At 40.5% G+C, this 23,987-nt stretch overlaps 1 protein-coding gene across 23 annotated transcripts in view; it reads left to right on the top strand.

The window, feature by feature from the left end:
* KCNMA1 (potassium calcium-activated channel subfamily M alpha 1) overlaps window positions 1-23,987 on the top strand; it is a 929,290-nt gene that overhangs the window by 574,167 nt on the left and 331,136 nt on the right. For all 23 annotated transcript variants that reach the window (XM_043983958.1, XM_043983956.1, XM_043983955.1 and 20 more), the window contains 2 exons: window positions 3,903-3,996; window positions 6,923-7,034. In XM_043983958.1, the coding sequence (XP_043839893.1) occupies window positions 3,903-3,996; window positions 6,923-7,034 (206 nt within the window). The remainder of the gene's footprint in view (window positions 1-3,902; window positions 3,997-6,922; window positions 7,035-23,987) is intronic.

Raw genomic sequence — 23,987 nt, 5'->3', positions numbered from 1 at the left:
TGCAGATGAAGTATTTTGCACCCTACCCAGAAGTCATCAGCAGTTCAGCTAGGTGACTCCAGAAGAAACCAGGTGTCCCTTGCTTGAGGCAAAGGTGAGATAGACTGGGCCAATTTTCTTCCTTATCAATTAAACATATAATAACCCCATGCCAATGGATTATGTTGTTGTTTAACCCATGAGGAAGAGTCCAAAAGACTGGTCATCCCTCTGTCACTTGTCATGGTAGAAATAAGAAAGCAAGCAGCTGCCTCATGTCTCCTGTGAAAAGTCAGTCAACAAACATTTATTAAGCTCTCCCATTTAATAGGCACTGTGCTAAATGCTCAGAATACAAAGAAAGATAAAAGATAATGTGTGTATAAAAAGCCCTAGCATGGGCTTCTTAACCTCTTTTGTGCCTCAGACCCCTTTGACAGTCTGCTGAAGCCTTTCTCAGAATAATATTTCTAGTCTGCATAAAATAAAATGCATATGATTTTAAAGGAAATCATTTATATTGAAATATAGTTATATCTTTTTTAAAAAAATTCATGGACATCAGGTTAAGAACCCCTGCCTAGGATTTCCTTTTACTTGGTGTTATAGCAAGTTGTCCTCATTGATCTTTGAGATGAAGCCCCTCTGGAGAGGAAAAAATACCTTCCGTTAAGTATTGTCAACCTGTCTCACAAGGAATAATGTCATATCTTTGTATAAGCCCATGGGATTTCCCCAGGGGCTGTTCCCATTTGGGGAATGAAATGATCCTGGGTAGGGGGGTCTAAAGACTCTCAAACCTCCAGAAGCCACTGACAGGGAGTGACAAGCAGTTGAATGTCATCTCAGGAATTTACCACTGTAGGTTCCCACTCAACTGTTCTATTACCAGTCAAGAAAAGCAGACTAGAAAGTTACCCCGGGGTCTTTGTAGCAAACAGAGGAAGATAGAAAAAACAGAGAGCATTCTATTCTATTTCTACCTCTTTACTGACCATTCATAGCTTCTGCCAATTCTAAATTCCACAATCATGTTAGTAAAGGCTGTCTCCATTGGCTGACCTCATCATCATCCCTGTAAAAATCTAAGGGCTAAGTAATTCACTGGAATTCTACATTGTTCATTTATATAAGAGTTTAGGCAGTGTTGGGTCAGGTCGATGAGGGGACAAAAGGGATCTTACTAAACAATCTAATCAGAATCCCTTCTTTTTTTCCTGAGAAGGAAATTGAGGTCCATAGATGTATAGCAATTTTTTCAAAGTCACACAGTAAGTTAGTGGCAATATTGATATCAACTCCAAGATATTTGGAAGGAGAGATCAGAGGTGATGGACACAATAGTTTCAAGGAAATCCTTTTTAAGTTGGGATGTGGTATGCTAAGTATGCTAAGCATCACCCAGCATCCTCTGTCTACCATCCCTCCTGCTGCTGCTTTTGATGTCCTCAGAAGAGTAGCAAGATTCAGGGAAGATTACAGAGCCAAAATTGAGCATTGAGAAATTGCTGTGAAACTTATCCTGGGCCTAGCTCTAAAGCTATTCTGAGACTCAGCTTCGGTATGGAATGGACCATGTTGTTCCTCTTGTGGCATTTATCTAATATTTCCCTAAGTGTGAGGGATAATTTGACCACAGTGAGAAATGGCTGGATATGTTGGGCAGCCCAGATCAAGGTACCTCTGGAGGCAGATAGGGATTTCTCTGAACATACTACCACTGCCCATGGTGCTGCTATGAACTCAGTTTAGAGCTGGAAGAAATCCCAAAGACCAAATAGTGCGATGCCTTCATTTTCTAGCTGATGAACTGGGAACCAGAAAGGTTAATTAACTTGGCTGATGCCACCCAGGCAGTAAGTGACCGTTCTGGGAATTGAACTGAGGATCCTGTGATTTCTCTTCCAATGTCTTTCACTTCTGGAGCAAATAAGGTCCCACTTTCTTAATGAGATGGGTTTAATAAACCCACCCCCTCCCAATACACAGCACATCTTTCCTAGGTGCATAAATGGTGCCCAGATATCTTCCAATGGAGATTCCCCAAATGGAATCTCTTGATGGAGATATGGGATCCATTTATATCCCAGAGGTTAACAAATCAGAGGTTGATAGAATACCAGGATCCTGCACTTTCTTTCTATAAAAATGTAATATGTAGGAACTCTCAGGTCCAGTGGTTCTTGTAAAAAGTTATACCTCATGTATCTTGGTGTTTTGTTTTTAACATAGAAAAATGAAGTATTTAAAAAATTTTTTTTTTCTGTAAGATCTGCATGGTAGTTAATGCCAACATCAGGGTTCAATTACAATTTTTTTTTCTCCTGTAACTCCTGTCTTCTTTTGAAGTTCAGGATTCTCCCATTCATCTTCTAGGATGGGTTTGTTAATATTCTCCTGTCTTGGTGAAACTGAGTAGTTATCACTTCTTTTATGGACTTTTGAGATAATGAGTCCACTGGTTTTCTGATGCTACTACAAAACCTTCTTTAAATACAACTGTAGGTTACTCTGAATGCCTGTGCAGAGGGTTTGCTACCGATTTGTGACCTGGGGTGGGGGGTGGGGGCAACAGAGGGCATGTCAGACTTGTACCGCCTAGTGAGAATGGATTAAAAAAAGGTGCATGTGTGATGACCTGGGAACCCCGCAAATTGACTTTCCCTGGCTTTAGATGGATTCCTCATATTGGTACTGCATTGATTTTTGCCTGTCGAGCAACTTTTAGCCTTTCCCTTAACAGAGGTGCAACTATACTAACTGGTATTTTGTTCAGTGATTGCCCAAGTGGGGATCCTGGGAAATCCTTTGCCGTACAGTTCTCAAGCTGGCGATTTTCTGGCTCTCGATGTTGACTTTGCTTCCTGCCTATGGATGATCTGCTTCTCCTTCCCTCTCTACCCTCACCCAGTCTTTCCTGTTCCATCTTCCTCTTCTATATGTGATCCTGGCCTAAGGATGACCTTTGGTTGACTCTATTGCAGCTCTCTTTATCTCCATCGACAGCTTGGGGACGCTTATGATGCTTTCCTGCTCCCCACTCAGCACAAACCTTGGCACTTTCCCACACTGACCACTGATTAATATCCTTGATGGAAAGCCAATGGAAGCCACGTACCAGTTTGTATAGTAGTGCCCTTTTTTGAACTCTTGACCAAAGTAGAGTGTGCTGGAGGTTCCGCATTGGCTGCTTGACACACACAAAGGCAATTAACCTGCATGCCAGAAAATTAACCCTTAGAGTACTGCTTCAGATTTCACCATGTGTGGGGTGATTGGGTGGTTGAATTTTCTCTGTGGGCTAAGCTTTTCTCCCAAGCTATGGGAACCACATGAAAAAGTCCATAGTCAGATTATCTAGAACAGATATGAGAATCATTTCCTGGTCACTTCCCTGGAATGTTTTGGGGCCCTTTTTAAATAACCACCTAGTCACTTAAAAGTCCACCCCCTTCCCACACACAACAACAGTATTTCATTCCAAATGGGATGTAAGCCTAAACTGCATTAGTGGGTGTGAAAGACTCTTCTTAGCTTTAGTGTATACTCTCTCAGAGAGAGAAGTCAGTTCTTTAAGGGTTAATGTAAACTTAAGAAATTTAGCCATCTCTCCTGCTTGTTCTTCCTCTCAGGTATCTGCATGATCCTCTTTAGATTTTTAGCTCAACCTTTGAATGATTAAAATGAAACACAATCAACCAATAAACAGACAAAGGGGGAATAAAAGAGCAAAAAAGAAAAAACTGAATGGTTGAATGAACAGACTCGTTGGCAATGCTTGCTTGTATTTCCTAAGGGACTGAAAAACCAAATGTCTAACACTTGTTTTGCTCCCTTCCCTGTCCCCTTAACCCCCATTTTAGAGAAGCAGAGCTCCAATACCTCTTACTTACCTCTTGCATTTTCTTCTCCTTGTCTAATAGCCCAATAGAATCCTGTCAGAATTTCTACAAAGATTTCACATTACAGATCGACATGGCTTTCAACGTGTTCTTCCTTCTCTACTTTGGCTTGCGGGTAAGTACCAAGGGGATGATGCTTACTCTTGGGATGGGTGGAGTTGGGAAAGCTTGTGGGCCTGTGTCAGGGGAAGGGATGGGGGATGGGGAGAGCAGAGGTGTTCACACCAGCTTCAGCATTTGCCCTCTTGGGGTATAGCCAAGGTTTCTCTGCATTCTAATCTCTAGTTTCTGAGAGAGCCCTCTGCCATTTGAATGTTTCTTCATTGAAGAATTGAAGGTTATCTGTTAAATTGATTGTATCTCTAACAACTGCTGATCTCTTTCCTGGTCATTTGTATAAAGCTGTTCCCAACAAACATTTCAAAGAAAAGAAAAATTCTCCTTTATATTTAGTCAGCTAATAAGCATTTATTTAAAAAAAAAAACTACTGTATGTCAGGCACCATGCTAACCACAAGGGCAACTAAGTGGTGTAGTACATTGAGCATTGGGTCTGGAGTCAGGAAAACATGAGTTCAAATCCAGCTTCAGACACTTACTAGCCATGTGATCCTGGGCACTTAACTCTAAAATGGGAACATGCTGGAGAAGGAAATGGTATACCACTCCAGTATCTTTGCCAAGAAAACCCAGTCCATGGGATCATGTAAAGTTGGACAAGACTAAATAAATGAATAACAACAACAAAAATGCTAATCGCTGGGATTAGAAATCGAATTAGAGTTAGGGTGAGGCAGATCAGTGGCACAGTTATGAATAATAATAACAATAATAAACAATAAACATCTATGCACTATGTTCCAGGCACTGTCCTTAGCATTTTACAAATATTGGTACTCACAACACCCCTGGGGAAGGTAAGTGCCACTATTATCCTCATTTAGAGTTGTGCAAACTGAGAAGGAGGTCAAGTAACTTGCTCAGGGTCACACACTAAGTTTCTGAGGTGGGATTTAAACTTAGGTCTTTGGAAATGGCGATGGAGGTCAGTCCCAGTCCCAGATGCTTCTCACATATTTTTTCTTCCTTCCTTCCTTCCTTCCTTCCTTCCTTCCTTCCTTCCTTCCTTCCTTCCTTCCTTCCTTCCTTCCTTCCTTCCTTCCTTCCTTCCTTCCTTCCTTCCTTCCTTCCTTCCTTCCTTCCTTCCTTCTTTCCCTTCTCTCTTTCTTTCTTCCTCCCTTTCTTCTTCCTTCCCTCCCTTCTTTTTTCCTACTTTCCTTCCTTTCTCCTTTGCTTTTTTCTCTTTTTGTCTCTTCCTTCCTCCCTTCTTTCCTCCTTCCCTCCCTTTCTTCTTCTCTTTTTCCCTCCCTTTATGTCTCCTCTTCTCCCTCCTTCCTTCTCTCCCTCCCTCTTTCCTTCCTTCCTTCCTTCCTTCCTTCCTTCCTTCCTTCCTTCCTTCCTTCCTTCCTTCCTTCCTTCCTTCCTTCCTCCCTTCCATTCTTTCATTCTTTCTTCCTCCTTTCCCTTTTCCTTCCTTCATCTATCTTCCTTCCTTCCTCCCTCCCTCCATTCCTTCCTTCCTTCCTTCCTTCCTTCCTTCCTTCCTTCCTTCCTTCCTTCCTTCCTTCCTTCCTTCCTTCCTTCCTTCCTTCCTTCCTTCCTTTCTTTCTTCCTTTCTTTCTTCCTTTCTCCCTCCTTCCCTCCCTCCCTCCCTCCCTCTTTCTCTTTTTTTTGGTGAGACAATTGGGGTTAAGTGGCTTGCCCAAAGTCACATAGCTTGTAAGTGTCAAGTGTCTGAATCCAGATTTGAACTCCGGTCCTCCTGACTCCAGGGCTGGCGCTCTATCTACTGTGCCACCTAGCTGCCTTTCCCTCTCTCTTTCTTAAAAAAAAATTAACCTGACCTAGGTTATTCCCATTGTGGATATTTCCGTTATCCAAGCAGATCTGGATCTGTTCTTCAAGTTGCTTAGGAACCCGAGAGGCTAAATGCCTTGTTCATAGCTCCCTAGTCACTATATTATAACAGCAGGATGTGAACCCAGGGCTTCCTGACTCTGAGACTGGCTTTCTATCTAATGCACCATACTGCCCCAGAAGACTTTAAATACCCAGAGTTAGCATCTGGCAGCTCCATAATGGCAGCATACGGTTTTATAGGTGTCCTACCTTTGCTCTTATTAATGAAATATATACAAGATTAAATTCCTGGAGACAGTGTGGAAAGTGAGAGGGGATAGAAAGCTGACTTCAGAGTCGGGAAGATCTGAGTTCAAGTCTCAATTTGGATATGAATTAGCTGTATGACACTGGAGAAGTCACCTAACCTCTCAGTGCTCCAAGGTGACTCTCCAAGACTTCAAGATACAGAATAATTCTAGAGGTGGGAATGTGCTGTAACCACAAGAGCTGACTGTTAAATTTTGAGTGTATTTTTACACCTCAGAAATAGCAAATACTACAAATCAGGGTTTGAATTATTGTTTTGTTGATTGATTGTTTAGACTTAAAAGTGATGGAAATAAGTTAGTAATAAAGTGTGTCACACATACATTATTTTTCTGAGTCAGCATGTTGTTAAACATTTACTGTCACACATCTGGTTAGCTGGAATGTCCTCATTTCCAAGGTGTTTATCCTATTGAAATACCACATCTGGTTCAAAGAATGGTTTGAGAAGAGTTTGGGATATGTGTATTCCTGTGAGACTGTATACATTTATGTAGATGAGAAATTCAAGGGATTTGATGTTGGGTACTCAGATGATAGAACTATGATGCCTAGACCCTCCGATGTTGGGCAACAAAGTAAGCCCGAAATGCTCCCAGCAGTCACAGACAAATATTATATATGGCGTGGCCCCTTTCCATGGGCTGGACTGACACATACAGAAGATTGTGTCTTAGAGTCAAGATGAGTCCACTGTTGTACTGCCACTTCTGTAAATAACCTAAGTGTGCCCTTTGGAAATGGCAGTGGAGATTAGTGCCAGTCCCATTGCTTCTCATGTGTTGTCTTTTTCTCTCCATTCTTTCCCCCAGTTTATTGCAGCCAACGATAAGCTGTGGTTTTGGCTGGAAGTGAATTCAGTAGTAGATTTCTTCACAGTCCCTCCAGTGTTTGTGTCAGTATATTTAAACAGAAGTTGGCTTGGTAAGTACTTCCTCGCCTTTTCCCTTGCATCATTGGTATCCAAGCTAGTGCTCTTAGCCTTGAGCAGAGAAGAGAAGGTAGGTTGGCTTTTCGGAAATGCTTTATCCACAGCCAGAACCATTGTGGGTGTTAAACTGAGTGTTGTTTTTTTTCCTTTTGAGCCCTGGAGTCTGATAGGAATAATTCCCTGTGAAACTCCAACTCCAACCCTAAATGACAGGCCATTTTGCATTCAGGTAAGAGTGCCAGGTTGTTGGTGGAGACACAGAATAGGGGAATCATTGCTCCATTAAAGCAATTTAACTCAGCTACTCCTCATCAGAAAATGTGAAGATATGGGACAGCTAGGTGGCACAGCGGATAAAGCATAATCACTGGATCTAGGAGGACCTGGGTTCAAATCTGGTCTCAGACACTTGACACTTACTAGCTGTGTGACCCTGGGCAAGTCACTTAACCTTCATTGCCCTGCAAAATAAACAAACAAAACACCAAAACAAAACAAACAAAAAAACAACCACAGAAAATGTGAAGATAGAGCTGGACAGAGAACCACAGGCCAAGAGACAGCTTTATGTTTTTAAATTTTCAGAGGTGCCGGTTGAGCAATAAACATTTATTAAGTGCCTACTGTGTACCAGGTACATCTTGAGACAGGAGTGAAATCCTGAATCATGGTCATCAGCCAATGCACATCTATTAAATATCTATTATGTGGTAGGTACTTTGGTAAGCACTGGAGATACAAAAAGGGGCAAAAGACAGTCTCACAATCTCATAAGGGAGACAACAAGCAAAGAAATAGGTACAAACCATCCATATACCAAAATTAAGAGGGGGGAAGCTCTAGAATTAAGAGGGATTGGGAAAGGCTTCCAGGAGAAGGGAGGATTTTTGTTGGGACCTAAAGGAAGTCAGGGAACCCTGGAGGTACAGATTAAGAGGGAGAGCACCTGAGAAATGATCCCTTGTCTTTCCAAATACCCCTTCCTGACCAAGGTGCTTGTCTCAGTCAGTCAATAAACATAAATAAAATGCCTCCTATGTGTCAGGCACTGTGCTAAGCACTGGGGATACAAAAAAGCTAAAAGTCCCTGGCCCCAAGGAACTCACAATTTAATGGGGGAATCAACATGCAAACAATTATGTACAAATAATATACCTATACCTATACTTATACCTATGCCCATACACATACACGCACACACATGTGCACATATGTATGCACACACAATATACATGCATGTGATATATACATGCACATACCCGCACCCGCAGTGACCGTGCACATGCATATACATATAACACATGTGCACATACACATAAACACACATGTATGTGCACATGCATATACATATACACATGCACATACATATACATACATATATCAGGATAAATTGGAGGTAATCAATAGATGGAAGATGCTACAATTAGGAGGGATGGAGAAAGACTTGCAGTAGAAGGTGGAATTTTAACCCGGACTTGAAGGAAGCCTGCAATTAAGGATGCCATTCTATTTGTTTTTTTTGGGGGGGAATGAGGGTTAAGTGACTTGCCCAAGGTCACACAGCTAGTAAGTGTCAAGTGTCTAAGGCTGGATTTGAACTCAGGTCCTCCTAAATCTAAGGCCAGTGCTTTCTCCACTTCACCACCTAGCTGCCCCCAGAAGCCATCCTTTAATAGCCACTTTAGTGACACAATAAGAGTACTGCACTTGTAAGGAAAACCTGTGTTCAAATCCTACTTGCTATGACCCTGAGCAAGTCATATAACTTCTAACAGTTTCCTCTGATATCTGTACCATATCTACAAAATGGCGATAATAATAGAACCTATTCCTATGTTTGTTTTGAGGACCAGAAGTAATAATGATGTAAAGTGCCTTGTGGATCTTAAAACACGCTATCAAGGCTAGCTATTATGATTGTTATCATCACTATTATGCAAAACAGTTTCCACGTTCCATGTTAAACTATAAATGTTCCTGGAAGAGGTAATACAGTAGTTCTCTGTAATTTTAAATTTAGCTTGAGTGTATCATCTCCTTTTTTGAAAACCAGTTTCCAGAAAGAGCTTGAGAATACTGGGGATATCAGTGGAGCAGAGAGTGGCACGGAGGGAACAAAAGCATGCAAAAAGGAAGACCCCCCTCCTACATTAAGCATTTTGAGGGGTGTCTCTGTGGGGGTAACTTATCATTAGTAACATCTCCTTTAAAAAGAGAGTGATGACTACCATTAGACATCATTAATCAGTTCTTTCTCTGGAGGGAAAACAGGGAAAAAATGTTCCACAATAACTTTGTTATATGTTTAAAAGGAATAGCAAGTTGTACATGACAAATTTGTAGTTTCATATGCAATCATCTTTTCTTTTATTAAGTTATGTTATGGAAATGATTGTATTATTTTGTAAGTTCAAAGTAAAAGAAATACAATTTTTTAAAGAGAGAGAGAGAGCGTGAGCCTTGTAGATAATATGACATAATTGAAAATGCTGACTTTGAGCTGGAGGAGCTGGGTTCAGACCTTACCTCTGGCGCTGACCATTTGCATGTACTACCAAATCCTTTTATTTCTCCCAGCCTCAGTTTTATCATCTGTAAAATGGTAGCTGAGCATTTGTAAACCTATGATTCTTTCCTTGCCCGACACTCAGTCATTGCTACAGAAAAAACACAGATTTAGAATTAGAAGGAACCTTAAGGGGTCTTCTCATCCAGCCCTCTCATTTTACAGATAAGGAAACTGAGGCCAAGAGAGGATAAATGACTTATTTAAGGCTTAAGTGACAGAGCCAGGATTCTGAGATTCTGTGACCCTGAGTTCAGAGCTCTTTCTACTGTGACATGTTACTTCCCTCAGGGGTTCACCGGTGAGTTATATGGAGGAGAAAACCTTCCTTCTGCCTATTCTCAATTTGTTGAACTCTCACTGGCCTAGACATAGACTTTGGTGGAATATCTGGGTTCAAACTGCCTTCGCCTTCTTGGCTACTGGTTCCATCTTGTTTATAGCATGTCTGTTCTGTACTGAGTGATCAGGATTCTCTCTAAAGCTACTTCCCACCTACAGTCTTTTAGTCTTAAGTGGAGGGTGGGATCTGGGCACCTGAAATGAAGAATTTTGGGGATTATTTATGGACAACTTGAAGCTTAGGTGGCCTTGAAGACTAGCACATAAAATACTGAGAACGAATATCTTACTACTTTGGGAAGATTCCAGATTTTTCCATCATCTATCAGCCTTTTTATTGAGCTGTTAGTAGTGAAATCTTGCTTATATAGAACTTTGCAGTTTAGAAAAGATATTTACAATCATCACTTCATTTGCTCTTTCTGGCAGCCTTAAAATGTTCTACTCAGATTGTTCCCCCATGTGTCGATGTTTTCTAGGAATCAGTCCCGGGACATTTTCTGTCTTACTCTTACTCTGCTCTTTCAGTATTGTGTTTGGTTTCCACGGATAACCATCTCTATATTAAAGATATGATTTGGGGCAACTAGGTGGCACAGTGGATAGAGCACTGGCCCTGGATTCAGGAGGACCTGAATTCAAATCTGGCCTCAGACACTTGATATTTACTAGTTGTGTGACCCTGGGAAAGTCACTTAACCCCAATTGTCTCAACAACAACAAAAAAAAAGATATGCTTTGTGAACATTTCAAAAGGGAGACTGTTATTACTAAGAACCAACATCTCTAAGCAAATGACTTCTAGATCTTTATGTCCAATCCTAGGCTTATTGCTAAATGAGATCAAATCAGATCATGTTTGTAAAGTGTCTAGCCTAATGCACACATCATCATGCATGTGTATTGTGTGTGCATTGTAAGTGCCTAATAACATTTATTCCCTTCCCTTGCCCCCTCTAAGCAAATGAATTTGAGGCATATATATGCCCAGACTAATCTTTTTTTTCTCTAACCTCCAGCACTAATCATGAATTGCCCATAAGACATTTCTAACAGGATATCCCATAAGCATCGCAAACTTATATGCCCCCAAAGGAATTCATCGTCCTTTTCCTCAAACCCGTTCTTATTTCTCTTAAAAACATCACCTAAGTGTACAATTTAGGTGTCACTGACTTTTCACTCTTCCTTATTCCCTGCCCAGCCACCCTCCAGTCAATCAGTTATCATATCTTGTGTCTTCTAGGCAACTAGGCAGCAAGGCAGATATGTCCTTGGACCTGTAGTCAAGTTGACAAGTTCAATCCAGCTTCGGATGCTTACTAGCAGTGTGACTTTGGGCAAGTCACTTAATTCCTATCTGACTCAGTTTCCTGATCTATAAGATGAAGAAAATAGTAGCATCTACCTTCCAGAGTTATTGTGAGGATATAATAAGATCATAATTGTTAAATTTTTTATAAACCTTAAAGTGCTATATTGTTATTAATTATTCTTTTATTGCATCTGTTGCACCCATCCCCTTCGCTTATACAGATATAACTCTAGTTCAGCCCTTATTGTATCTCTCTTGCGTTATAGGGAAGCTAGGTGGCTTAGCAAATAGAGGGATAGGTCTGGAGTGATGAAACATCTTCCTGAGTTCAAATCTGGCTTCAGACAATTACTAGCTTTGGGACTCTGGGCAAATCACTTCACCTTGTTTGCCCCAGTTTTCTCATCTGTAAAATGAGCTAGAGAAGAAAATGGCAAACCACTCCAGTATCGCTGCCAAGAAAACCTCAAACGGGGTCATGAAGAGTCAGACATATCCTCATCATTGTCACCCCCTTCTGGGCTCTCTCTTCTCCAGTTTATCTTCCATACAGCCTCCAAAGTAATGTTTTTGAAGTTCAAAATCTTATTCCTTTGCTATAGTGAGTCCTTGGTTCTGAGATCAAACACCATCTATGGGGGTACTTCATGCCCTTCAGAAACTGACTCCAACCTCTCTTTTCAGCCTTATTTCACATTTGTCTTCCTCATGTCCTCTTGGTTCTGGCCAACGTGGCCTCTTTGCTATTGTCAATACAGGATCTTCTATTTCCCCTTTCTTTGCCTCACACAGACCTCTCCCTACCATGTTCTTCCTCCTTAACTTCTGCCCTGGGAATCACCCCCTAATTCCATTCAAGACCCAGCTCAAACACCGCCTACAACAAGAGGCCTCTACTGAAAAACTCAGTGGTCAGCCCCAATTTACTGTTGTGCTTTATGTGCATGTATACATATGTATATATGTCCGTAGCAACTTTTCAGTGTATATGTACATGTTATTTCCCATCTTCCTCCTACTAGTAAAATGTAAGCCTTCTGAAGACAGGCATCATTTCCTTTTTTGTCTTTGAACTAGTCCCTAGTGTGTATGAGGCCCTGAATAAATCAATTCTCATTAAATGAAAGAATGCTATCGCTTCATCTCTGAGGTTCCTCTTGTGGGAACGGCCTTACAGGGAAATTGCCTTTTAGTGAAGTATGTTCAGAGGTTTGGTAATGAAACGCCCAGACCTGCCTTCCTATAGGTGTGCAGCTCATCATTAATTTAACAAATGGATTCTCCCATTACACAGGGAACTCAGCATCCTCCAAAAGTTTATAGCTGGCACTGGTGAGCTTGTCTCCCCAGCCAGAGATAAACTGAGCAATCTCATTCTAAGTGAAAAATAGCATAGTAATAAAATGAGAGAACAGTCCCTTACAATGGGCCATCCCCTACAGGGCTGTCACACTCTTTGAGTTCAGAAATGCGCCCTAAATAATAATGACCAGGACTGAGTAGAAAATGAGGAAATCTAAGGTCAAGATAACATGTCCCTCTCTCAGATGAGAGAAAACAATACAAGTCCAAGGACTACCTTCCCTTCCTCCCTCTGTGCCTGAAAGAATTAGACTTTGCTGCTGATTAATTTATCTTCTGACCAATCCCCACATACCCTCAGTCCCACAGAGCCTCACAGTGGACAGGGCCGGAGGCTGAGAGATCCTCTTTTAGGATGCAACATGGATTTATCATGTTTCCTCAATCTCCTTGCCCCTTATACTGATCCAGCGCTGTGCTTGTGTTGCTTAGGAAAGGTGTCTTGGAGGCATAGAGCAAGGAGTCTGAAGATTCCATCCACTCTCGCATTTTGCTATCTAGCCTGGGGTAGTTAGTCATGGCCTCATCTCCTTCAAAGGCCTTTTCTTTTCCTTTCTTTTTTCTTAAAGAGGAGGTCCATCCTTGTACTGATTGAATCTATTTATAGCATTCTCACAAAATTACAGGATCTCAGAATGTGAGGGAACTTACGAGGCATTAGGTGTAACCTATACCCGAAGCAAGAATACCATCTCTAGCAATCCTTATAAGCACAGATTCATTCTTTGTTTGAGAGCCTTTATTACTGTGGAACACATTACCTTTTTTTTACACACATTACCTTTTGAGTCTCCATTTTGTTTCATTCCTCGTTTTTCCTGTGTTGCAAAATGACGGTAATGGTGGTGATGATGATAACTAACATATAGTGCTTACTATGTTCCAGACGTGGGCTCAGCACTTTACACATATTATCTCATTTGATCTTTAAATCAACCCGGGGACTCAGGGTATTATTTTGTTCATTTTACAGATAAGGAAACTGAGGCACACAGAGATTAAGTGTTTTTCCCATAGTTACCCCACTAATAAGTGTCTGAGATTTGATTTGAACTTAGATCTTTTTGACTCTAGTCCCACTGTGTCACCTAGCTTTTCCAACTTATTCCCACGGCTCCTAATTTTGCTTTATGGGGAAGAGTCTGATTAAGTCTATGTTCTTCGTGAGAGCCTTTCAGATTCTTAGAGATGGCTCTCATATCTCTGTTAAATTTTCTCTTATCCAGGCTAAATGTCTCTACTTTATTCAATGGATTCCCATAGGCCAAGTTTTCTATTCTTCTCATTGTCCTAGTTTGTCCTGGATATTTCTCATAGTTATCTGCATGTTTGATACTAACCTTATTGCACTTTTTAGCATTTAGTAACTTGAATTAGCATTAATAATACTAATTTCTGACTTTTTTAGCATTTGGCAACTTGCATTAATGGTAATAACACAAGGTTTATCCAAGTCATTAATAAAAAATGTCAAATAGTAAGTGGTCAAGGAAAAATTCTGGTTCTTTTCATTATAGACGTTCTTCCAAATTTTCATTGATACATTAATCAATGCTCTTTCATTATTTTGGGGAAGGAAAGATAATAAGAACCTGTATAGCACCTACTATGTGCTAGGTACTATGCTAAGCACTTTATGAATAATATTTCATTTGATCCTCACAACAACCCTGTGATATAGGTGCTTCTCTTATCTTCATTTCACAGTTGAGAAGAAATGAAGTAAACAGAGTTTATGTGACTTACCCAGGTCACATGACTGCTAAGTGTCTGAAGTCACATTTGAACTCAGGTCTTCTGGACTACAGCTTGAATACCCTATCTACTGTGCCACCTATTTTACCAGTTCCAACTTTATTACTTACTACCTCTGTGATTTTAGTGAAGTCCTAATCTCGCTAGGCTTCAATTTCCTTATCTTTAAGATGAGAGGGTTATATTAGGACCACAAGGTCCCTGAGGACCCTTTAAACTTCAGATATATGACACTATCACTTGGCTTTAGATTCATTACTTGTAAAATTGGGTGAGGGTGGGGGAGCACTGGCCTACAAAGCACCCAAGATCCCTTTTGGCTCCAGATTAATAATCCTAAGGAAACATCCACTAAGGCTAAAACAGTCTGTGAAGGAAGCTCCATACTCAGAAAATCAGACATCCATGTAAAGTATGGAAACTTCTATGCTAGGATGTGCTCTCCATCCTATCCCCAGGAACAGTACAAATCCCTTTGTCAAATACTTCATTGAAATCCAGGTCCACTATATCTCTAGAATTCCCTTATCTATCAGTCTAATATCCCTGCTTAAAATACAGGGAAGTTAGTTTCATTTGGCCTGCTCTTAATGAAGTTAGGTGGGTTCTTGGTAGTTGCTGCTTCCCATCCCAAATGTTCACATACCATCCTTTTAATATCATGGGTCTGAGGAAGGTGATAAGAAAAATAATAATAACAGCAGCTGATAACTATGATGGAGACTCTTTATCTATTTAAACCTTACAATAATCCTGTGAGATGTATACTACAATATTATTAGCTTCATTTTATAAGGAAAATGACACTACTGATAAGTGTTGGAGATGGGTTGTGAACCCAAGTCTTCCTCACCACAAGTCCAATAACTTTTTCAGCTCTCACCATTGAGAAAAGAAGAGTTGGGGCAGCTAGGTGGCGCAGTGGATAGAGCACTGGCCCTGGAGTCAGGAGTACCTGGGTTCAAATCCGGCCTCAGACACTTAACACTTACTAGCTGTGTGACCCTGGGCAAGTCACTTAACCCCAATTGCCTCATTAAAAAAAAAAAAAAAAAGAGAAGAGTTGTGATTTCTTCCTTGGGCACTTCTAGGACTTATAGTTGATGTAACTTACTGTCTCTTTCTGAACTGATGAGGTAAGCATGGGCCCTGCCTTTGAATACTTCCAGTCTAATGGAGTAGATATGGCTGCCATGCTCAGGGAACTTGTAAGGAACTAGATCAGGACTGTTCCAAGTTCCCTTGGAACTCCTTAGAGAAGATAGAATAAACATAAGAACCCTACCCAGGTATGTGTTGAAGGATACTGATGAACAAGTATAAATGAATGACCCCATTGCCCACACCATGGAGACACTAATCTGATCCACTTTTTTGACTTTCTCCATTAGGACATGGAGAATTAACTTTTGTAATTCATTTCTCCAAAATGTCTAGCCTCCATTTCTATTTTCATGTTCAGCATTTTCTGGTGCTGCTTCTGAATATAACCAAAGAAAGTCCAATGGTGACATCAGAGTTTGGGAGGAATTGACTGCAACCTCCTTGAGTGCACAGGAAAGGATATTTTGGGGGAAAGTGTCATCTTCATCTCCAATTTACCAAAATAAAAGAAACTTCAAATGATAGATTTCTATGTTTATAAAGGGCCTAATAATAATAGGCTTTCATGGGCAAATTCCTTATCTAACTCTTCCTGGAATCATGAAGTGAATTTTTATCTCCTCTGGAAATATCAAGGCTAAGTTATTATTATTATTGGTTCAAGGGCATGTTTCATAACCAGACAGGGATACAGACAGGAAGTCATTGTTTTCTTTTAAATCAAGTAAGCAACCAATCAATAAGTGTTTATGGAACTCCTATTATTGCTCAGTGATATATAGAGAAATGGGAGATATTGTACCTGACCTCAAAGCTTCCAGTCCAGTCAGGGAACCAAGGCCAACACAGAACAATAACAAGGAATAGTACCTAGTCAAAACTATTTAGTCAAAAACCTGTCAGAATGCTATATCTGAAAATGTGTGTGGAACACTGTTGTAAAATTTGTAAGAGAGAAAAGAAGGGAGAGAGAAGCGAGGAGCAGAGTAGTCAGACAAAGAAGCACCTTGGTATATTGAAAGAATGCTGGATTTGGCCTCAGTGGACCGGATTCAAATCCCCAGCTCTGTTTCTTACAACCTGTGGCACTTTGGGCAAATTGCTTAACCTTTCTGTGTCTCAGTTTACCCTTCTGTAAAATCAGGGAATTGGACTAGATGATCTCTGACAGCCTTTCTAGGTCTAAATCTCTGACCTTATGATTCACTGGTGGATATGGGACCCTAAAAGGACACTGAAACCTGGGTAGGACTTGGATGAACAGAAGCAGCAGAGGAGGCCATGCCCACAAAGGGGAACAACATGACTGAAGTAAGAGATGTAGGACTGAGTATGGCATGAAGGGAGTGGGGAGAGGGTGGAGACTAGTTTGACCAGACTTAAGAATAAAGTTTAGTGAAACTCTGCCCTTAGAGGGAGGAGATGTAGGCTTCCATCTTGCCTCTAACACTTATTAGATGTGTGACAATAGACAAGTCATCTTAGTATCCTCGTCTGTAAAATGCGTAAGATGATATTTATGTGTAGAACCTCTGGAAATAGGGCCATTAGGAAGATTAAATGAGATGAGATCGATATAGCACTTTAAACTTTAAGTTATTATTATGGAGGGTTATACCCAGGCTCAGTAATTAACACCTGATTTCTCCTGTGTGTTTGGTTATATGGCCTCTAGCTGTTCACAAACAAAACAAAACAAAACAAAACAAAACAAAACAAAACAAAAACAAAAAAACCAAAACACACACACAAAGACTAGCCTTCTCAAGTTTACTCTTGGTGACCAAAGCCCATGTTGTGACACGTAAGAGGGTACTGGGACATAAGAATGTTCTGTGTCATATTGGTAATGTCAATTCTACGTAACCTCCATATTTGTGGTCTGCCTGTTTTCTGTTGAGCAGAAGGCAAATTTCATTCAGGGTGGGGGTCCTGGGTGATTTTCATAATGATAGACTTGATTGAAGGGCCAGTTGGAAAAAAAAAATCACAGGATGTCAAACAGGAAGTTATCCCTTTTCCACCCCCCTCCCCACCCCCATTGAATTGAGGGATTCTTGAAGCTCAATGGGTCCAGGCTACAGAGGAAGACTGATGCATTAAACAAGGAGACCCCTTCTAGTTCTAACTGTTGAGCTCTATGATATCCCTCCTGCCTGAACCTCAAGCCCTGTACAATTTCTCTGTGAAAATTAGGTTGGCCTTGTTGATTCTCAATGAACAGTCTTTGGCTCCCTCTACTGGACTCTTCTAGAGTTGACTGATTTGTTGTGAAATCAAGAGAACTAAAGTGTGTGTGTGTGTGTGTGTGTGTGTGTGTGTGTGTGTGTGTGTGTGTGTGTGTGTGTGTGTGTGTGTGTCCCTAGCCCACGCTAGGGATAAAGGGTTTATATCCCTAAATTAGGGCATATGATATTAAAGGCATCTTCACAACCCAGATAGGAAGTCAGCCATCTTTCAAACTCTCTTAAAGTGTGAGGTATCTGTGGCTTCACCATATGTTCCATTAAATATAAATTCCATGTCAGACTTGAGGAAGTTCAATAGCATGGAACCAGAATTGACTTTTTTTAAATTATAAAAGTATTTTATTATTTTCCAGTTACATGTAGAGATAGATTTCAACATTTGGGGGTTTTGTTTGTTTGTTTGTTTTGTTTTGTTTTGTTTTTTGCGGGGCAATGGGGGTTAAGTGACTTGCCCAGGGTCACACAGCCAGTAAGTGTCAAGTATCCAAGGCTGGATTTGAACTCAGGTACTCCTGAATCCAGGGCCAGCGCTTTAACCACTGCGCCATCTAGCTGCCCCAACATTTGTTTTTATAAGATTTCTAGTTTCAAATTTTTCTCCCTCCCTCCCCCCTCCCCAAGACAGCAAGTAATCTGATATCGGTTATATATGTACAATCACATTAAACATATTTCTGCATTAGTCTTGCTGTGAAAGAAGATAGAATTGACTTTTAGAGGTAATCTTGTTCATCCCCTTTAGCTATCCAGATAATCTTGTAATGGGAAGCAACATTTTCTAAGTAACAACCAACACCAACACTACTACCTGACCTTTATAGGAGGACGTAGGTTTTCAAAGATTTTTGTTGCTGTTATTAAGTAATTTTTCAGTTCTGTCCAATTGTCCATGATCACTTGGAGTTTTCTTTGCAAAGATACTAGAGTGGTTTGCTGTTTCCTTCTCCAGCTCATTTTACAGATGAGGAAACTGAGACAAACAGGGTGAAGTGACTTGCCCAGGGTCCCACAGCTATTAAGTATCTGAGGCCAGATTTGAACTCAGGAAGATGAGTCTTCCTGATACAAGCCTGGTGCTCTATCCATTGCCTGAGCAAAGATTTTCACATAGATAATTACTTGTCAGATTATAAGCTTGAGAGCAGAGACTGCTTTTTTGTTTGTATTCCCAGTGCTTAGCACAGTGCCTGTTACATAACAAGTGCTGCATAAATCCATATTGTTTGATTGACAGTTTTTATATTCTCAACAACCTTGTGAAGTAGGCACAACAGTATCATTATTACTGTTTTACAGATGTGAATACTGAGAACTCAGAGATTGGTTAAGTGACTGAAGTCATATGGTTAATAATTGCTTGATGTCAAAAGCATTTTGGAGAGCTGAAGAGTTGGATGGTTCATAGAGGCATCTCCAAACTTAATGAGCTTCCTCTGACTCTCTCAAAAACAATGGACTGACGATGACTCCCCTTTCTATAGGTCTTTCTTTTTAGGCAGAGTCGGAAACTCCTTTTGAGGAACTCCTTCTGCCAGTGTAGAACAGCCCATTCTCTGCAATTTAGCATCTTCAACAGGTCCAAAAATTTCATGACTTGCCCAGGGTCACACAAGTGGTATGAGACAGAGGTGGACTTGAATTCAGATTTTCTTGAGTCTGTGGAAAGATCTATTCACTCCGTCATGTTTCCTAAAGCACTTTGGGATGTTCAAAATGTGTTACTCACAATAACCTGGCGAAACTGACAATATCATTTTACAGATGAGGAAACTGGTAACCCAGAAGGCTGTGATTTGTCCATCCTTATTTTTTTTAAACATTATTCTTTTCTTTTCTTTTCTTTTCTTTTAGTGAGGCAACTGGGGTTAAGTGACTTGCCCAGGGTCACACAGCTAGTAAGTGTTAAGTGTCTGAGGCCAGATTTGAGCTCGGGTACTCCTGATTCCAGGGCCGGTGCTCTATCCACTGCACCACCTAGCTGCCCCCATCTTTATTTTTTAATAACATTTCATCATTTATTTTATTTTTCTTGTAAAATAAGAAGAGATCTATTAGAATAAGGAAATATGGCTGGGGAACAGATCACCTTGGTGACTGTCCCTGTCCATCCATATTTACTCAATTGTCTGGGTAGCTAGGTGGCACAATGGATCTCTAGAGCTGTGAGCCTGGAGTCATGAAGACCTAAATTCAAATTCAGCCTTGGATGCTTACTAGCTGTGTGAGCCTGGGAAAGTCACTTCATCTTGTTTGCCTCAGTTTCCTCATATGTACAATGAGCCAGAGAAGGAAATGGCAAAACCACTCCAGTGTCTTTGCCAAGAAAACCCCAGATGGGGTCACAAAGAGTCACATGCAACTGAAACCTCTGAACAACAACAACAAAATTCACTCAAACAGTAGGTATCAGAGTCATGATTCAAACTCAGGCCTTCTCTTGATTTTTACGTTCATTGCCCTTTATATGTCTAAGTGTCTGGATGGAGAATTCAAAAAAGTAGAAGCATGAACAATAGATAGAATCTTGAAAAGAAAAGTCAATGTCATTAAGAATGAAAGAAATACAAATTAAAATCATTATGTTATGCCACTTCAAATTCATTAATTTGGGAAAAATAAATTAAAATGATAAATATGAAATGTTGATTAGGTTGTGGTGAAACATGTACTCAAGAGGTGTCAAACAGAGAGCTCTAAATGCTGCCACAAAACTCCTAAGTGCTGCCTGTACCAGACAGAAAAGTAATTGAGAAATAATAGAGATAGCCAACATTGGGGCCAGCTAGGTGGCGCAGTGGATAAAGCACAGACCCTGGATTCAGGAAGACCTGAGTTCAAATCCAGCTCAGACACTTGACACTTACTAGCTGTGTGACCCTGGGCAAGTCACTTAATCCTCATTGCCCTACCAAAAAGCAAAACAAAAAAACAACCAAACAAACAAAAAATAGCCAACATTTCTAAAGTACCTTCTATGGGCCAAACTCTGTGCTAAGCCTTTCACAATTTTATCCTTACAACAACCCTGTGAGGTGGGTGCTGTTATTGTCCCCATGTGCAGATGAGAAAACATAGAATATATAAAAAATACAATAGCACATCATGTTAATGTGTGGTTTTCTAAGCCAATTCATGGCTGAAGGGACCCTTATGTACAGTATAGTGGACTTTATTTCCATTTGAGTTTGACACCACTGGTGGCTATTCATATCTTGCTAGCAGAATTATAAACCAAGGTAGTCTTTGTGCAAAGCAACGTGGTATTACATGACAAGAGGCGCAAAATTGATGTCCCGTCACCCGGCATTCCTACCTTACAAACAAACTTTCAAGGAAGTAATTAAAAGAATAAAAGAATTATTTGTGCAGGGATGTTTAATAAAGGCATCACGTACACTAGCTAGGACTCTGTAGGCAATCTAATTTCCCAAGGCCAGGGAATGAATAATGGATCTATAGAATATCATCATATAAAGGATGTTATCACCATAAGAATACACCAAATATTAGGAAGATCTAGAAATTTAGGAGAAAGAATTCTATGGAATAAAATAAAAACAAAATAAAATGATGATTATGGGTATTGACTTTCACTCTAGCTGTATAAATAGTGCAAATATGTTCATGTCTGAATGAAAGAGGAAAAGGAGGGATCAGAAGGGAGCCAGAGAATGAGTTATTGATGAGTTGACTGATGCAGTCCCATTGAAAAGAAACTTTTGATTATAAAATGGATTTATCATAAAAGAAAAATAGGAGAAAAAGAAAATAAACACATTTAGTATTTAGGGCCAGTTAGATAAAAATCCCTCCCATCTTCTGCCAAATCTAATTTCCTCCCTTGTTTTGGTCAATTTAAAAAATTCAGAGCCTCCTCCTCCCCAATAATGTTGTTACTTCCGTGAAACAAAGTGTCTGAAGCTATTGCTTTTCAATTTGGCAGAAGAGTGATGCAACCTCTTCAAAGATTGATCTCTAAACCCTACCGAAGCACAGAAATTTTCTGCCCCTGCCATTCTACCCTTCTACAAAGCCTGTTCCACAAAGATAGCTAAATAGATTAAAAAAATATATCAATACTTTCCCTCCATGTCCACCCTGAATTACTACCAGCCTTGGGTATGTGGTCTCTACTCATGGCTTGCACTTATTTCAGACCAAGTGATGGGACAGTCTATCTTGAGACTAGCACTGGAAAGCCGAATGGCTACACAACAGCAAGAGAAATGAAGTCATTATTGAGCTGGCCTCCCATGATAGGGCTTAGAAGGAGCCAGTCCTCAGGAAGTAGAATGCAGAAAGTTTGGATATATTGCCGTGCACTGATTGCTGTTCCAGTACCTCTCAGACTGAACCTGGTCATTGGAGAAATGATTTTGCCCTGAGAGGTTTCCTATTGTATTCTTTTGCTATTGCTTTTGAAAGAGACAACCTTTAAAGGAAGTGCTATATACTGCTAACACAGATCCTAAATCCTCATTGACTTCCATGCTTGTGTTACAGCCTGAATTTTAATCACATCTCCAAATGAATCTCTTCTGGTGATGCATCAGTGGGAAGGTTTCATAGAGATCAGAACCTTTCCAGGTGACTGTATTTCATCTGGGATATTATTAAGACAGCTCCCTGCACAATTTGAGTCAATGCTACTGGGCATATTTTTACAGTGGCATTATCTGCAAAAGGAATTTTGTTATTGTTGTTATTCCTTCCCTTGCCAACAAAATTTAGGTCCTAGAGGCAGTTTGGGTGTAGTGGAAAGATCAGTAGATAGTGAATCAGATGTGGGGACTAATTTTTAATTGGGGAGTGTTAGCTAAGGGGCTCGCCTCAATATTGGGGCAAGGAAGGAGACCGGCAGCCTCCCTCAAAACAGATCAGGATTTATTTTAACAAGAACGAACTTAAAAAAAAAAAAACAACACAAACAGGATCAGTAGGATCAAGGGAAAGGAAATAAAATGGGGAAAGGGAAATTATGCAACCTGAAAAACACCACATCCCAGGAATCAGCTGAGAATACACAGCAGCGTCTTCCAGCTCCTTCCAGCTTTGAGCTAGAATGCTGGAAAAAAACCTCCCATCTTCCCAGCACACCCCACACAGTCCCCAGCCAATTGGCTGGCCGCTCTGACAGTCACATGACTGCCCTCACTAGGCTTCCAATCATTATAATTTTGCCAGGCCCATGTAGGCATAGGCAAGTGGTGATGACTTGAGGTGCCAGCACCATGACAACGGATACAACCAATGGGTGGAGCACTGTGGGGTTTGCGGAGCCCCAGGCCAGTGCACCCTGAGGTTTTTTTTTTTAATTCTAGCCAAAAGATGGGGTCATAAAAACCTCAAAAAACAATTAATTCTTTACACAGGGAATCTGAGTTCAAATTCATGTCCTGTGGTTTGTTTGCCATGTGGGCAATTAAGTACAAGTCATTTTCCCTATCTAGGCTTTGGCCTTCCTCATTTGTAAAATATGGAGATTAGAGAATAATGTCTCTAGCCGGGGTCCCAAAAAATAAAGGAAGGAGAGTGAAAGATTGTATTTTCCTGTTTCTCAATAATCTGAGATTTTCTCCAAATTCAGCATAGTTTGAAAAGGGACATGTTAGGGCAGCTAGGTGGCGCAGTGGATAGAGCACCAGCCCTGGATTCAGGGGGACCTGAGTTCAAATTCGGCCTCGGACACTTAACACTTGCTAGCTGTGTGACCCTGGGCAGGTCACTTAGCCCCAGTTGCCTCACTAAAAAACAAAAACAAAACAAAAAAACAAAAAAAAGGGACATGTTAAAAACAAAATAAAAACACAATTAAGGTGTGAGAAAAACCCATATTCTAGAGAGGTTGAACAAACACTGCAATAATTAAGGGGAATTTCAATTTTTTTATCCCATTTAACATAGGCCTTTTCTATCTCTACAAAATGGATTAGGGGCAGCTAGGTGTGCAGAGAGCACTGGCCCTGGATTCAGGAGGACCTGAGTTCAAATCCAGACTCAGATACTTGACACTTATTAGCTGTGTGACCCTGGGCAAGTCACTTAACCCCAATTGCCTCACAACCCCTCTGCAAAAAAACAAAACAAAAACAAACCCAAAACCCAAAATGTATGAAACAACGCTGTTCAATATATGTTGGTCTCATTCCTTTGAGTTCTTTCCATTTCTCTGGGCTATACTTCTTTTAGTCAATCAATCAACAAGTATTTATTCAGCAGTTTTTTGCCAGGCACTGGGAAGAAAGCTGGGTAT

This window comes from Dromiciops gliroides, chromosome 2 (genome assembly GCF_019393635.1).
Source record: "Dromiciops gliroides isolate mDroGli1 chromosome 2, mDroGli1.pri, whole genome shotgun sequence".
In the NCBI taxonomy this organism is placed as follows: Eukaryota; Metazoa; Chordata; class Mammalia; order Microbiotheria; family Microbiotheriidae; genus Dromiciops; species Dromiciops gliroides.
Note: the sequence above shows the minus strand (reverse complement) of the source record. Positions and strands in the feature narration are given on the sequence as shown.